Source organism: Spermophilus citellus (assembly GCF_964194105.1).
Source record: "Spermophilus citellus genome assembly, chromosome: 12".
NCBI lineage: Eukaryota > Metazoa > Chordata > Mammalia > Rodentia > Sciuridae > Spermophilus > Spermophilus citellus.
In genome coordinates this window covers 61,641,137-61,658,977 of record NC_138198.1, presented here as the reverse complement: position 1 = coordinate 61,658,977, position 17,841 = coordinate 61,641,137, and the positions used below count along the sequence as shown (strand labels likewise).

Genomic DNA, 17,841 nt, shown 5'->3' with positions numbered 1-17,841 from the left:
TCAGTTTCCTTATCAACAAAACATAGGGAATAACACCAATCCTGAAGGAGTCTTGCAATCAGAGGTAATCAATGGACTGAGTAAGAAGGTATTATTACACTTATGAGGTACTCAGAATAGTAATTTCATAGAAGATGAACAGTGGTGATGGCTGCACAATGTGAATGTACTTAATGCCACTGAACTATGTACTTAAAAACTGTATGTTATGTATATTTACCACAATAAAAGGGTCAAATTAAAATCAATTCTCAGGTTAAAGTTAATTAGTATCCAGAGTCTTTAATCAATAATTATTATAATGAAGACTACAATTCTTGTAATTCAGTGAACTACCTCCTGCCGTCTTAGAAACCCATAACATCCTTAAAAAACCTGTAACAAAATACAATTCAAGATCTGATATACTGACAAGAGCAATCCTGAAGTACAATCTAGAGCAACAATTATATTCTCAAAGTCTAAAACTGAAGAAGGTCAATTTTTAGTAGTTTGTGCACTCCCCACAAAGCACAGGCTGTTAAGAATCTCCTATTTCTACCAACAAAGCTGAGGTGAAGAACACTACTATTGTTTTCCTAGAGTTAATACCTTAAGAATAACGCCTTGGGGAAAAGAGAGCATAAAAAATGGACTCCTATATTTATTACCAGTGATGACAGAAATAAACTAACATATTTCAGAGTGAAGAACAGTCGTAAGAAGAAGAAAGAACTGTGGAGTGACATAGCCCTAGTTCACCCATTCCAAAACTGGAGAGAGACAGACAACCAATGGTCTGGGAAGGCCATCCGTAACATTTATCTCCTCCTTGAAACCTGCATAAGGAAAGTATAATGTAAAAAGCTCAGGGAAAGAAATATTTTTAGGGGAACATAAGAAACAGCTGAAACGAGGCAAAATGTCTAGAAAGGAGACCTCAATGCCATTGTGGTTTTCTCTCATTTTCCTACTGACATCAGATTTACCACCTTCCTGAACCTCAGAATCTCTTCCCCACAGTCTTGACTGATGATCATGTGCCCTAAACTATTCAGCATATATAGAAGGCATTCTGTGATTCAAACTGGTAGCAGATCCTTACTGTTTTCAAAATGTCTTCTTGGAAAATATTTCAACATCACTAACCATTAGGGAATTGCAAATGAAAACCACAATGAGATTATCACCTCCAACCCATCAGTATGGCCATCATCCAAAAAAAAAAAAAAAAAACAAGGAAATGACAAGTGCTGGCAAATATATAAATATGAAGAAGCAGGAATTCTTGCACACTGCTGGTGAACATGTAAAATGATGCAACCACTATGAGCAGTAATTTAATGGACATTCCTTAAAGAATTAAAAATGGAATTACCATATAACCAAATAATCCCACTTCTGAGTATATATCCAAAATAATTGAAAACAGGATCTTGGAGAGACATTTGCACCCCCAGGGGTACTGAAACATTATTACAATAGATATGAAAACAACACAAATGTCCAACAAAAATAAATGGATAAAGAAAATGTGGTATATGCTTATAATAGAATATTATCCAGCCTTAGAAAAGAAGGAAATTCTGTCATATGCTAAAAACATAGATGAACCTTGAGGACTTTATCTAAGTGAAATAAGCTGATCACTAAAAGACAAACAATGTGTGATTCCACGTAGGTAAGATATCTAAAGTAGTCAGACGCCTCTGAGTAGGACATAGAGTAGAATGATGGCTACCAGGATCTGAAGGTGGTAGGGGGTGAACAGACTTGCTGTTCAACATGTCTGGAGTTTCAGATATGAAAGGTGAAAAAGTTCTAGAGATCTGTGTACAGCAACATGCACAGTTAATAGTAGAATCAGGTATACCTAAAGACTGTAAAGAGAGTAAATTTATGTTTTGTGGGTTCTTATACACACATCACCCAATTCACACAACTGGAAAAATAAAGCCTTCTTGGGAGGACCAATTAAAGCAGTTGCACATACAATAAAGTAAAAGCCATCTCAGCTTGAAAATTATCTTAAGTCTTAAGGTCCACAAAAATAGTCATCTTTCCCTCTCTTTTGTTCTACCAGTACAACAGATTGGAAAACAGAATTGTTGTTACTAATTTGTTTAAAAAAAGCAAATAAAAACCAAAATACCTATGAAAAAATTTTCTTTAAACCTAAACCAACCAGTGAATAACAAAATGTCTGATTTAAACCATTAAGGAAAGTAGTCCATATTAATTAAAAGGTTGTAAAAATGATTATAAAAAGTTAAAAAATATTTTATCTTTCTAAGATTTCAAAATATACCCTAGCTTCTTCTCTGGAAAAACACCAAATGGCGGATGACGCCAGTGCAGTGGGAGGTCCCAGAGGTCCTGGGGGCCCGGAAGGGGTGGCTTCCGCAGAGGCTTTGGCAGCGGTCTCCGCTGTGATTCTGCAATCTGTATTTGGGGTAAAAATGGGAGTTCATAACCCACTTGAATCTAATGTATGAAATATGATATGTCAAGAGCTTTGTAATGTTTTGAATAACCAATAAAAAGGATATATTAAATGATTTATATCCTTTTCACCTGAAAGCTGTTCAACAATAATGACAACAACAAAACCCCCCAAACACCTTCCATGTAATTTAATGAAATAAAATAATGAAGGGACTCCAAGGAGAAAAGACAATAGGAATTCTATCCCTGCTCACTGATTTTAATGATTCTATTAATAATGTGAACCAAAAATGAACTAAGTCCCGCTCAGTGGAAAAATATTTTATCTCATTAAAAATTACAGTATCAAGTATAGACTGCTGAACCTAAGTTTATTATCAAAAAAATAAAATTTAGTTTCTTTCCAGATGCATGAAACATAAACATAAACATAAACATAGAACAGCTTTAGATCTTCAAGTAAGCTAGGGCCAGATTCTTTCCTGCTTGAAGATGAAGTCAAAACTATCAAGACTCTTGCCCTTTTTAGTTCCCCTTAAAGTAAAATTCTTATAAATGTCCCCAGGTGATGTGGTCTAGCAGGAGGCAGACACAAGAGTCCAGTGGTAACAGATCTGGTGGGAAGGGTTCAGAAGTGGTTACAAGAAGTGACACACTTCTGATTTTTCTGACTAAACAGTTTTGACAGCTTCTACTAATATCTGTATTAAAATAAAAAGATTTTAAGAATATGAAGCTTAAAGTTATAACAGAAAATATCCCAAAATTGTTATGATGTCCTCAGAAAGAAAATCTAGATTAAATGATACCTTCAAGTGATGATGTCAGAAACAATGATAAGAGTAATAAAAATGCTGTTAATTAAATCTTTCAATGTGCCAAGCACTAGGTATAGCTCTTTATAAATATTATAAAACATCATCGTCACAAGACAACTTCATGAAGTGGGCATACCCCTTTAATAGATTTGGAAATAAAGGCTCAGAGAAGTTAACAAACTTGCACACGGCTTGGGGAAGAGAGAGAGCAGGTTCATCACTTATCTTATACCTTCTAGTTGATGACTCGTCCTTCACTGTAAGATTTTTATCACATGGAACATAAGCAATGTCTGGAAGCCTCACCTCTAAAAGCCAGATTTAAAGACATCCTATTGCTGGAAGGGACCTTATACCAGAACACTTTTGCTTACTTTGGTGACAGCTACGAGTTCATGACTATGCTTTAGTATTGAATAACTGAATTTCCATCATAAGAATTTCATGCATTTAACATGGGGGAAGAAAGAACGGGAAGGAAAAGAATACATTTTTAATAGGTTCTTACACTTTGCTTATAAGTGCTGCAGTTGTTTTTATTACTGTTTCCTTGAATTTTAAAATAATTCTGTTAGTTTATGAATTTCTACATTTACCAATATGACCTGTTCATCCAACAGTATATTGGCAAATGCTTAAAAACTGACTTTGGAGGGGTGATGCATCACAATAAATTTATTATGAATTTTTCTAGCATAAAGGATATATAGTAATTTATAAATGATAATAAAATATACAATTCTCTTTATGATAAACTCAATATGGCCAATTGATTCTTGAATAGAATGCTCCGGTTGGTTTTTGCCACATTCTTGTATTACCCATGATTACAAATGACAAAAGAGCAGAGTTCCAAATGAATGTTTGTTGAAATTTCCATTTAAGTTAATGATTAAGACAAAAAGAAAATAATGAAGATGTATGAATTAAACTGTCAATTCATGAGTGACACCTTTGTTGAACTGAGTAACATTTTGTGAGTATGCATGCATGGCTACTTTTTAAAATATTTATTTTTTAGTTGTAGTTGGACACAATACCTTTATTTTATTTATTTTCATGTGGTGCTAAAGATTGAACCCAGGGCCTCTCACTTGCTAGGCAGGTACTCTACTGCTGAGCCACAACCCCAGCCCCACCTCCATGCATGGCTATTTAATGTTAAAATGTTAGAAGTTAATAATTATTAACATTTTTGCCTTTATTAAGTCTAGACTGACGGCTAACAAAAGAATAAATCAAGCTCTGAGTTGCTTGTGTACCAGTTCCTATGGTGGGAATATTTTTATGAGACTTAGGAATATACACATAACAGGCAAGATCATATAGTATTCCAACCATATAAATGCAAAACACAAATAGTTTCTAGAACATAAAGGTAAAATACAGTTTTAGTTTTCCTTAGCTTTGTTTTATATAATCCAATTATAAGTCTATATGATTACTAATAATGGCTGTGCTTAACAATTGGCTTGAACATTTTTGAGAATTCAATAACTGGCTCTCCTTGTTGACTCCACCATATCAATAGCCTCCCTCCCCCCTTAAAATGCTTCTTTATTTTTTGATGCTATCCTCAATATTAGGGCAAATTCACATGCATATGAAGCAATAGAGAATCCTACTATTCTCATATCAGCACTATAAACCAAAATTACATAATTTGAATAATCATAACTATATCACTTAAATGATCTTGCAGGTTGCCAGCTCCAGTCAGTAACTTCTCCCTCAATCTAGCTTATACCAACCCAGGTTTTGTAATACATTTTCATTTCTGTTGTTCACTAATAAAGCTGCCTTAACAACAACAACAACAAAAAGTTTGAAACCAATTCTCTCTCTCTTTTGGGGCAGATTGAACCCAAAGGCATTCTACAACCAAGCTACTTCCTTAGGCCCTTTTCAAAATTTTTTGAGACAGTCTCACTAAGTTGTCAAGGCTAGCCTTGAACTTACGTTCCTCTTGTCTCAGCCTGCTGAGTAGCTAAAATTACAGGCATGTGCCACCATGCCCAGCTCTGATTTTCCATTAACTGATAAATTCCCTATTCAAATACACTGCATCAAAAGTGGACTTAAATGGAGAAGCAAAAGATTTTCAAATAATAAAACTCATCTTAATAGATCAAGGTGGGTTTAATGAAACACATATGGAGGCAGAGCACTTCGATACCAGAGTTCAGAATCCCGGGGCCAGAAAGAGCCTAGGAGCCGTCATAACCCCAAGGTCTGTGGGGATGTGAGGGAGGGATGTGGGTAGATCCTTCAAGGTGAGACTTACACAGGCTCATCCTGAGTGAAACACTAAGCTTGTGGAAGAATCACAGTCAGCTTGAGGTTACCCTTCCAGGAAGGCTCCCAGAGACTTTCTTTTCCTTCTCTACCTCTTCCTGGAGCTCCCCATTGACCATATCCAACAAGAGAAAAGGTGATGAAGATCCATTGACATAATTCCTGAAAGTCAGCCTCCCAAAGCCAAAGGCAAGAGGATAAAGGTGGAAAGACACAAATGGAAAATGTCCAGCAAAGAATCCAGGGAATCAACATCTTTGACCTGGATGTAAACTTGGTTCAGACAGCTCAACAGTATAGCTACAGGACCTCAGCAAAAATGAGAACACTGAAGTTCACAGGACCTTTTCCAGCTGTGTGTGGGAGAACACAAAACTGACTTCACTTACAAATTATTCAATTTTCAAAGCAAATATGTACATAAAATTTTCTTTTTCGGTCAGTTATAAAGAATATTAACACCAAGAGCAGAATCAAAAACTCATTCAAATTATTTTAGGAAAAAGAGAAAGTTGTGGCTACTTTGGGCTAACAGAGGAGGTATTACTTTAAACACAACAGTAACAATGTATTCATTTTAAAACTTCCCCAATTTTTAAAGTCATTTTACATTTCAATTTTATTTTTCTAGGAGAACAGGAATCACCATCTGTTTTCTACACAAATGGTAAAGTTTCCAACTAAAGAGAATGAAATTGAGCACAGTAATCCAAAATTAAATCACTTATATTTTTCATACTTTTAATAATTCTTCTGTGGAATGGAAGCAGTATCAGTCTTTCCAATTAGGGTAAAAAGAATATTTGCTGTCTAAGACTGCTGTTTCTAAGTTATAGAAGATGAAAGTTTTAAATGTTTATAATTATCATAGTAATAAAAATAAGCATCACATTTTAACATCAAAAGGCTGCTGTGAAGCTGGGTGTGAAGGCACACATGCCTATAACCTCAGTGACTTGGGAGGTTGAGGCAGAAGAATCACAAGTTTGAGGCCAGCCTCAGCAACTTAGTGAGACCCTGTCTTAAAATAAAAAATAAAAAAGCATTGTGGGTATAGCTCGGTGGTAAAGTGCCTCTGGGGTGGGGGTAGGAGGCTGCTGCAATGGCTGAAATGCAGACTCTGGAGCCAGACTTCCTGGATTTCATCCTTGTCCTGCTTAGGGAATGTGACTCTGCCAAGACACTAGTTAACTACCCTTGTCTCAGTTTCCTCACCTGGAAAGGGGGAAAACAACATACCCTTCTGTGGCATGTTTTGAATGAAAAATAGGTTACCAAATCCAAGTACTTTCAAAAGTGCCTGGCACACAGTAAGAACTATTTAAGTCTTCTGTGGCATTAAAAAATTCCCAAAGAGATTTTAGCTAGTCATAACAGAAGGTCTAGCTTAATTACTAAGTTCCTAACTTAGTTAATAACTAAGGACCTATGAACGCTGGCCAATGGAAAACCACCAACATGAATGGAATTCCGTATTTAAGTGATCACACTAGTCGCATCAAACTCTTGTGTGTACTTGCTCTGTTTCCACAAGGTCCACTGAAACATGCATGCTCATGTGGGCTGGTATCTACTATGATCATTAATTTAAACAGCTGGTATTTTCACCTCCCAATTCTTGTCCTTTAGGCCATTCTAAAAATACCCTTTTCCTCTCTCCTCTTCCATAAAGCATATGGAGAGTTGAGGGGCAGCTGATGAGGGAAAGATGGTTGGCTGATGTGTATAGCTTCTGATACTATAGGGGTTCCATGATGATGAGTCCTGCCTTGTTTGTTTTTCAGTACTTTTTTAGTATGGCACCTCATGCACACCAGCTTAACTTTTTAGGATGCAGACTTAGTATGGAATGGGCATGTTCTCCTGAACTCCCAAGTTAATTTTATTCAGGCTGATAAGTGCAACTGAAATCAGTTAAGTTTGGATAATGATGAAAAGATGATAGTTGCATTTTACTTATACTAATTGTTAGAGAAAGCAGTTGCAGGTAGGGACAGGGGAGACCCAGAGTGAGAAGGAAGGGCTTAGGCATGATTCAGTAGTTGTCCTTGGACTTTGGTTGAATGTCAGAGGTATGCATGGGCTGGGCAGAGTTCACTGGCTGAAGAAAAATTTTACTTTCTTCAAATGGCTCTGGAGAAAGAATTTTAATAACCATCCTTAAACCTTTTCCCTTTTGCTTTCTACCTGAAGGAAGGGTTAACTGTCTGAAGATTTTAATAAAGGTGAAGAAATAAAGGATAGTTTTTCTTCCTTAATATGGAACTGAACATTTACTACGACGGGTATACAACTCATAATTTCTTCAGCAGCCATGTGACCTAGGTGTGCTTAATTCTCTATGAGTAGATTGTTTCAGAGAAAGAAAATAATTTGCCCAGATTCAAAAAGCTCCTAAGTGGTACCAGAACCCATACTTACCTTCTGTTTAATATGATTCTGCCTTTTTTTAAAACAATTTATTATACCAGGAATATTCTTAAACTATTCGATTACTTGAGAATTCAAAAGTCTATTTGTGCATTTCAATTTTTTTTGTTTGGTATTTAACTTTTGCTTCCCCTTTCAAAACATGCTGCTTTTCAAATTAGCAGAAGCATTATTGGAAGAATACGCCGTGACAGGGTGTTTATTATTGCTGCTTCTTGGGTGGTTATGGCATGCAGCCTTATTATTAACACTGCAGTTAAGGCATGGCACAGGACTAGCATGACACATCTCAACATGTTTTATGGTTTGAAGGGGGAATTACCAAGCTTTTGCAAAACTTAAAAAACTTGCATAAGACTTTTGTAGTGGTTAAAAAAACATATATGATTGTTTTAAAACATGAAAGTGCTACCTAACATGCAGTTTTCACAAAATTGAATCATTCAAAATTCTTAGAAACCTGAAACAAGCAGCTTAAGGATTTCTCTACTGCAATGACATTAGCAACTAGAAACAGGAAACATCAACCAACCATCTCTCCCAGGAGTTCTAGGAATGTTACTCTATCTACATGCTGACACAAAAAATGAAGATGGTATAAAACTGAGATTAAAAGTAAGGTTTGGTAACCAGTGAACCCTAAAAGGGAAAAGAAAGAGGAGATGAAAAGACGGGCATTGAAACAAGAATCCTCTTGGATGTTGAGCACTATGTATAATTTTGATGGAGGAACCAGAAAATAAAGGCTGATTTTCAGAGTGGACTGGTATGAGTTGTATATGCTATATGTATACGTTAAAGTTCTTAGAAGATAAAACAAATATAGTTCTATTTAAAACTTACCTCATACCCAGCACTGCAAAAAAAAAAAATGCTGTGATGATAATACACTAACAGGTAGCAAGATTTTATGATCGATCAGGAGCAAATGTAGTTTGAAGCTCCTATATCTATATGTAAAGACAAACTATTTTTCTAAAATATGCCTTTTCAAATATTATATAAAAGGTAGATTAAAAAATATGACCTCGAAGAGGATGCATTCAAAAACAATACAAGAGATGATAATCTCCCTGGCCCTGAAGGAAAGGAGCATATGGATACTTCAGAGCACATATTAGTTCTGAGCACCGAGACACTGCTCATACATGCCTGAGATTTATTTTTGGCACCACAAAGTCAAAAGTGTTTTCAAAATATTATTTTCTTAATTTTTTTTCTGTAGGCAAAAATATCAAAGAAGAGAAGCATAAAATTATCTCAGAAAAAAAGAAAACCACAGGAAGAAAGCTGTCACGTTCTGGGTTTCCACTTCACAAAAGAATTTTTACTGGAGATTAGAGCCTTTCGAATCTCTTGTCATTCAGGATATGAAATTCTAATCCAGTGGCATGGCCAGTTGAGACTCAGACTTAATCAAATATGCTGACTAGCTGAAACAGGAGGTGGTTCACTTCCTTACTTCTGGTTTCCATCTCAAACTGGCTTCTTACTTGCAAATTATGACAGTCACTTACTGTGCAAGCTATGAAAACTTCAAGTGGGACAGGAGAACCAGTGGGCCCCCCTAATTGAGTTTACTATATGAAGCGTTAGATCACCCTGACTCACCTCAGTCTCCCCTGTCTTTAGGGAATGAATGGTTGAATTTTATACAAAGCCTATTTATAAACCACGGCAAGTGATACTTGCATTCATCTTATACTGTGACATCATTTCCTCATCAATAATTTAAGCATAAGAAATGGATGAAAGGGACTCTGAACGGACTTCTCACACATAGAAAAACAGAAACCAACTCTACTCTCTAAGATATTAATTCAGTCCTCTTACCTTGCTCTTTGATCTGACGAATTTGCTTCACAGTTTCTTTTAAGATTGCACATTTGTCAGGTTTGAAGTTAAAGTTGTCTATATCATTAAAATTTGCAAAAATCAGATCTGCAAGTTCTTCTATGTATTTATTTTCCTGTTCACGATTACGTTTCTCAGTGTTCCTTTTGGGGCTAAAAAGGAGGAACATATTTTAGTTTAAGAATATGAAAAGATAAACACAATAAGCTAGTTTTAATAAAACATAGCAAACAAGAGTTACCTATATAAACACAGAAGCACTTTAGGAGGGTAAAAACCAATTTGTCCTAAAATCTTGCATGTTTTAAAAAATTCAAACTTATACCAGTTTGTAATTATACATTTATTACTTATGTGATTATTTGTTCAATGTGTTTAACCTCTCCCACTGTACTATCGGCTTCAACATGACAAGATTCTCCATGATTTTGTTTACTATAGTGCTTAACACAGTGTTTCATACCAGTTGGACTCCAATTTATTGGCAAATAAATAAAGGAATTTTTTTTTTTTTTTTTTAAAGAGAGAGTGAGAGAGAGGGGGACAGAGAGAGAGAGAATTTTAACATTTATTTATTCTTAGTTCTCGGCAGACACAACATCTTCGTTTGTATGTGGTGCTGAGGATCGAACCCGGGCCGCACGCACGCTAGGCGAGCGCGCTACCGCTTGAGCCACATCGCCAGCCCAAGGAATGTTTTTAAAAAAGGTAAAAGAGGTTAGATTTATAAATATTTGAAGTTAAGATTAGTAAAAGAAGAAAGGCAAGTTAAACTAGTTAAAACTATAAATACATTTCAATGATTGTTGGTAAAACATGAATAATGAAAACAAATCTTCTTGGTTTCGAACTTTTTTAGGACGATAGCAATCAAATCCAGTAGCCCTTTAAAGATAATTCAAAAAGTCACAATACAGCTCGAAACAAAAGCGAAACTGACCTAGGATATTTGTTAACTGTCCAAGCTGAATGACATGCAAAATACAAACAACCCGTCTGAGTTCAGCTAAAGTTTTAAAAAGTTAGGAAGGGACAAAATCTTCTATTTGAATCTGACAAAACTGCCAACTCAAATGTTTCTTTTGATAATAACAATGTATAATTATTTTCTCAAGTGTCATGGGAGGTGCAATAAATGAATTCAAAACAATACAATAAGGAAGAGAAGCCAGGTGTTTAATATATAGCAGATTTCTGTATTTTTACATTACACTAACTTTAAATATTTGTAAAATATGTCCATGTATTTGTCTCCATCAGTTTTATTTTTATTAAACAATACACCTAAGATTTAACATAATTTCTTCATTTTGTAGCAGCTATATGATTTATCTGGATCACCAAGTTAAGTTACTAGAAGAGCAGGGAAAAGATGATTTTTCCCCCCAAGTCTCATTTTTACACCATTTTATTAAGTGCAGTGAAAGATGGGGTGGCTGAAGGCTTAGAAGAGCCTAGTTCCCATTTTGGCCCCTCTGCCTTCCTCTGCTACCCTCCAATTCACCCATACTACCCCCACATTGCACAGGATAATAAATAAATGACGAATAGGTGAGAAAGGGAAACTGGATTACAAAGAGCCCTGAGAGCGCACCGGGCAGAGGCTCAGAGACAAGTATACCCAAACATGGCACCAGCTCAGCATGGCATCGGTAGGCAACAGTCTGTTACCAGGAACAATTTCCATTTATCAAACTGCCTCCCTAGGTAGGATTCCTGCATATTAAATGCAGTCTGACAGCCAGAAAGTTGTGGTTTACCAGGAAGCACTAGAAAATCTACAGGCAGCACCCAGCAGCCTGGGCTGGGATGTGGAGATAGGATTGTTTTGTTTGGCAACGAGAGTGGGAGAGAAGGGAATATAAAACACTCCTCTCGTTTCCTTCTTGATGACTTTTCCTAGCCCTCTTCCCTACTGTCTCTCTATCTGATTACCTCTCTCTCTCTCTCTCTCTCTCTCTCTCTCTCTCTCTCTATATATATATATATATATATATATATATATATATATATATATATTAAACTGGCTCTTAGATAAAAAAAAGAAAGAAAGAAAACGGCCTTTTCTAAGAGAGAATTTTTTTTTTAATATTTATTTTTTTAGTTTTCGGCAGACATAACATCTTTGTTTGTATGTGGTGCTGAGGATCAAACCTGGGCTGCACGCATGCCAGGCGAGCACGCTACCGCTTGAGCCACATCCCCAGCCCTGAAAAGGCTGTTTTCATTTAACTTTTAAAATATTTTATTGGACTAAAAAGTCTCTCTTCTACCTTTCTTCCCTCTTTTTCAAGTTCTCTTCCACCAAAATGGATAATAACTATATTGCCCGGTTATCCTACAACAAGATAAATAATAGATGCTTTTTATTCCTTTTTTGTACATATGGTGGTATGCTCCATCAACACTTTCTAAACCTGTTATTTCTATGTCACAATATTCTTAAGAGATCGTTTTTGTATTAACCCATAGAATGTTCTCATTCTTCATCATCACTGTATTGTGTTCTAGGTTGCAGATGTACCACAGCTGTTTAAAGTTCTCTCCATTCAGTTTTTGCCTAATCTTTTATAATTATAAACAATGTTGTTATGAGTAACCACAAATGTACACTTGGATATGTGAAAGCACATCCTAGAACAATTCCTAGAAGTGGAACTGCTAGTTCAAAGAGGATATGCATTTATAATTTCAATACTGCCAAATTACCCTACATGGAGGTTCTAACAATATACACTTCCAACCAAAATATATAAAATAAAACTTGCTTTAAGTTATTTAGTTGTTTTGTTTTTCATTGAAGGTCCACCATCTTTATTTTTAACTCAAAAGAAAATGGATTTCAGCAAACAAATAAGAACCCAGTATAACACAAAGAACAAATCTTTTTATTACAGGATCTACTGGTTACAATATTCTGTGATCTAGCAGAAAAGAAAATATGAAAAACTCAAGATTATAGAATGAACTGGTTATTTAGAGTCAAATATACAGGGGACATCAGAAGTATATAGCTTTCCTTTTTCTTATAAAGAATAAAATCTTTAACTGATTAGCATATTCAAAATAAAAGCTAAAACATTTAAAAGTTTAACTGTTAAGGAAGAAAATTAAATACTATATTTGAATTTGGACTAAAATCGATACTAAAATAACAAAGAAAAATGCAAAGCTTTAACATAAAATACCAATCCCTCACCATCCCACCCCCCGCCCCAAACCCCCCCAGCAAGAATCTAACCTGGGTCCAAGCTGGTCAGGACATTCCTTGCGCTTTCTTGTCTCTGCCCTGGATGGGTCAGAGGTATTTTCTCCCATCCCACTCATCTTGAACACATATCAGCAACTAAAATTAAAAAGACAGATAAAGAGCTGATGATAAAGTATCTGATGATTTTGCCAACAGTTAAAGAACTCTGACTTTAATAAGAAATTTGACAACACTGATCAACACATTGTTTTGATATACGTGCATGTTTTTCTAATGAAATGTCTGATATATTTTTTTAACCTTGCTTAAAGCAAATGGAAGGATTAACATTTAAACATTTAAGAAACAAACCAGCCTACCTCCTTGGGCCCAAACTCTTCAAACAGGAGTTGGATTTCAAGAGCACCATGAGCTACAACCTGCTAGCTCTGGGACCGGGCCACTGAGAGAGTTTCAGGGGCTCTCTTGCACCATGTGGAAATGACAGGTGTTGTAAGTAAGGGGCTCCTCCCAGTCTCTGTTTTGGGTTAGCCAATGGGAAGTCTATGCTGCAATAGCTCACCCGTGACAGACAGCCCGAGGACGCAGCAGTGCTACAACACTTGATTAAAGGATTCCAAATTTAGCCAGGTAGATCTGACACCCTTGTGGTGGCCCTGAGTTCCTACCCCTCAAATGGAGGCTCTTCCTGCCTCCCTAAGAAGCTGATGTGCAGGTTTCTCCTGCTGCCACAGCATCACTGCTCCTCTGTTGGTGTCCTCTCTCCAGGGCAGCTGGCCTCCCTCCCTGCACACTGCTGGGTGGCTTCCTCTCTCACATCCTGCTGCTGCAGACTTTCCTCCCCTCAGCTGGTTCTAGCTGCTATCACCTAAGGTCTTCAGGCACTCCAAAATCAGGGGAACTACTGCCTCTGAGGGAGCATGTGGAACGTTTTTCATAATAAGAGAAAAATTGTGCTCACAATGGTCATCGCTAACAGAACGAAAATACTACTGGGAGCGCATAAGAACGAGGGAGTGACATGAAGATGAAGAACCAAAAAAGCCAGAGAGACTAATAAAGTATGAATACAGCAGAAAAGACCTCAAGGTGCTTAATAATTGTTTGGAAAGGAAAAAAAAAACAAAACAAATGCAGCCCCAAAATACAAGTCACCATTTAAAAATCTTTCCTAGAAATCCCATTTGATACTATTTCTCCTTCCTCTGTCCCCAGGCTTCTAAATAATCTTTGTTCTCCTTTAGTTTTTATAGTAGCTTTTCTTCCTTTCTAGGTCAGAAAAAGTTGCAGAGAAGGCCAAGTCAGTGGAAAACCAAGAACTTAAGGGAGACACCAGAGAGCAATGGGCCCATCAAGAGCAAGGACAAAGAGCAAGGCAGGCTAAGGAAAGCAGTATCTGACACCCATCATGGTATCACCACCACGTACCAATTAAATTGCCCAACTGCTTCCTTCTGTGGAGTCTGAGTTGTCCAGTCTCACTGCAACTGTTTCTTCTGGCCACTGTTCTGTTCCAAAAGGGCAGTAGAGCCAATAGTTTTATTTAAAAGAGTCATGTGTAAGTAGAATGAAGAAATAGCCTATCAGCTGAGGAAGGTTGAGCCAATCACACAATTCAGGAGGTCACATGGAGGATACAATTTGAAAGCTAAGCCTGAGCTTCCTGCTGGAGGGAGTAATGTAACCAAGTCCCAAGGTCCTGTTTTGTGCTCACATTTTTGGCCTGATAATAAGTATAATCTGTATTTAGTTACTATTAATTTAGTATTTACTATGTAACCCAGCAAATTACAGATTCAAAGACAGATTATGAGAGGTAGTATTGCAGAGAGGCCAAGGGCCAGTATCCATGTCTGAGCTTCACCACTTGGTCAGCTGTATGACCTTGACAAGTTACTTCACCCTTCATGCTGTAATGACCTCGTCTGTGAAATGGAGATAGTCATTAGCATCTACAGCACAGGCTACCAGGTGGATTAGTAAATGTCAAAACTGGGAGTTATATACAGGCTTATAGAGCTCCTACTCTTAACTAATGTTACAGCAAAGAGCCCCCTTATCGAATCAGCTGTTCTTCATCTATCACAGAGGTGCAGGCCAGGTCAGGGAAGAAACAAATTCTGCCTTGTATGGGCTTCTGCACTTGACTCTGTTCCTTTTATCTAAACATCATTCATTCATTCATTCATTCATTCAACAAAGACTACTTTGCCACTGTAAATGAGATTCAGTGCCATAAGAAACATAAACAGTAATGTTGCTCTCAAGAAGACAGGCTGACAGGAGAGATAAATTTGTATATAGGAAACACTCCAATAAGGACAAATATATATTATACATTTGACTTGCACTACTCTGTACTGTGAGATCCGAGAAAAGAGAGCTGAACTGGCTGTTAAAGAGGAAGTAAGGAGCCTAGCCTGAGGACAGCATATGATTCTAAATAGGTGGGTTGGGAGCCAGGCCACTGCAGGAGGTTTGCAGGTACAGAAAAGAAAAAACCTGAATGAATATCAGAGCCCTTCTCAGATGATACCCTATAAACATTCCATTTTTCAGTACTACTTTCTGAAACACAGTTCCCATAGTTTCACTCATGAGCATATGGGAAAAAACATTACATATCCAACCTAAGTAAGCTTTCAACAAATAACCTAGGTAAATTTCACCCTGGAAGCAGCTTTCTATATGACATTAAAATATAATCTTTAATATTTAGCATAATGTCCCATATAGTAGGTATAAGTAAAAATTTTTACTGATGAAAATAGCTATTTTTCCCCCCAGAGTATCATCAGGTATATTAGAAAAGTACAGTACTACCAGAAAGATCAGAAAGCTTTTCAATGGACAATTAAAATAAGTGACTATTTTACTTAGTTATTTGTACTCAGTTTGGGGGTTGAACATTAGGATCAGCATCATGTACTTAAAATTTCCCCACAATATGTTAATAATGGTGACAATGCATGAGGAGACAGCACTGACACATTCAGCACAGGGTCTAGAGATGAGGAGAGCAGCAGAAGTGAGGGTTCTCCAGTCTTAGTAGAGCCATTTCAGCACACTGTCTTTGTTTGGCTTGTTCCTTCCCAAAGTTAGTTTATAACCACTCACTCTAGAGTTTTAAAACATCACTAATTTACTCTTGAAGTAAGTTACTTAAGCCAAGTTTCTCTTTTCATTATGTGATGGTACCGTAAACACATTTCCTCAAAATCTTCAAGGCTTCTGCTTTATGAACATGATGGCTTTTTAATTTTTCTGTGCCTGCCCCATATGTCCTCTTTTCTGCACATTTTCTCTGGGCTGTATGTCCTCAGTAGATATTTCCAACCAACCCTAATACCACTAAAGGGAAAAAAGGTGGATGGGAGAGGGCAAGGCCCAGAGGACTTGGCCGAGTCAAGGAAAGGAGAGTCCCCTGCAGGGCCCCATCAGGTTGAGGACTTGCCAACATCACAGGGGTGGCCCATCTGAATCCCTGCCAGTCACCTAGGGAAAACAAAAAGAAGACAGAGCTGAGAGAAGAGGAGGAAAAAAAAAAAGAAAAAGAAGAGGAAAGAAAGAAGGGGGTGGGGGAAGGAGGAAGGGAGAGAATTAAGGTAGGGGCATGGAAGGGAGGAGGGTGGTAAGAGGGTGACAGGCAGCCAGTGGTAGCTGCTGTCCTGGAGCAGACACGTGGATTTATGTCTTGCTCTTCAGTGAGTGAACCAAATAAATAACAGTGAGCCTCATTAATGAGGTGCTCTAGGAGGAGAACTGTGGCACTCTCATTCAAATGACTGTCTGATATTTTTAACACCCTGTGTGAGGCTTGGCTGGCAGTGAGTGTCAGCATTTCACTCGTAGTATGTGGCGAGGGCTGGTGAGTTCATTTTTTTCCCCACAACTCAAAATACTGGGTAAGGCAGCAGCAACACAGGTAGACAGACAGAGGTCAGATAGAAAAGTGATTTCCTTTTAGACTTACTCACAAAAAAATATCAAAAGTTAAATAATCTAAATGGAGAAAAGAGTATTAATGCATGTTTTGTAAATCAAAGTTAAAAATTAATTTTCAATGAAAAAGTAGAAGACGGAAAATACTGCAGTGCAGCACTTAAGGTTTAAAATTTTATTTTGTAGCCAGCCCTAAATGAACAGTTCCTTAAGGGTTCTGTATGTTTTCAATATTCACATGAAATTAAAATTCTTGAACATGTCACTCTCAGTTCTCAAACTGTTCAATGTAAATCAAAAACTGAAAATGATACCAGTTAACTCTTGGGCTGATGATAATTACAGTCATTGAAAGCAAACCAGTTTCTACCAGATGTTGGGAGTTGTGAAGGACAAAACTGGAAAAGAAGTTTCTCTTTGTCCATGCTTGTTATCTAAAACCACACAATATCCCTGCTGAAACTTTACTGTGACAGTACATCCTCCTTCTTATCCTTTGATATCAACTTGTAGGAACTAGATAATAGAGGAAAGTGCTACAGCCACAAGATTCACCAAGTTTTATTTTTTAAAAAGTAACAATATTCTGGAAGGGGTGAACAACGCCAGTCAAATCCTTAGCTAAGGACAGAGAGAGAAAAAAAAAAAAGTCAAATCCTAATGTGGTTTGAAAGTACATTCTTCTTTCATAGAACTCATCCATATAACTTATAAGGTAACACAGCTATTGCTTGCTAAACAGCTTCACAACCATTAAAGCTAGTTAATCATCCAGAATTCATGTAAATGATAATGTGTATTTTATCTTTTATCAGTGTAGGCCATCTTCCAAACAACATCTGTAAAACTGTCAGATTTATTATATGC

General features: G+C 36.9%; 1 protein-coding gene across 1 annotated transcript in view; it reads right to left on the bottom strand.

Annotated features, from left to right (window-relative positions):
• Positions 1-17,841, bottom strand: part of LOC308631644 (voltage-dependent T-type calcium channel subunit alpha-1I-like) — a 174,668-nt gene that overhangs the window by 82,547 nt on the left and 74,280 nt on the right. Inside the window, 3 exon segments of the mRNA XM_081263025.1 lie at positions 9,801-9,973; positions 13,063-13,167; positions 16,231-16,527. Coding sequence (XP_081119151.1) covers positions 9,801-9,973; positions 13,063-13,148 — 259 coding nt within the window. The 5' untranslated portion in view covers positions 13,149-13,167; positions 16,231-16,527.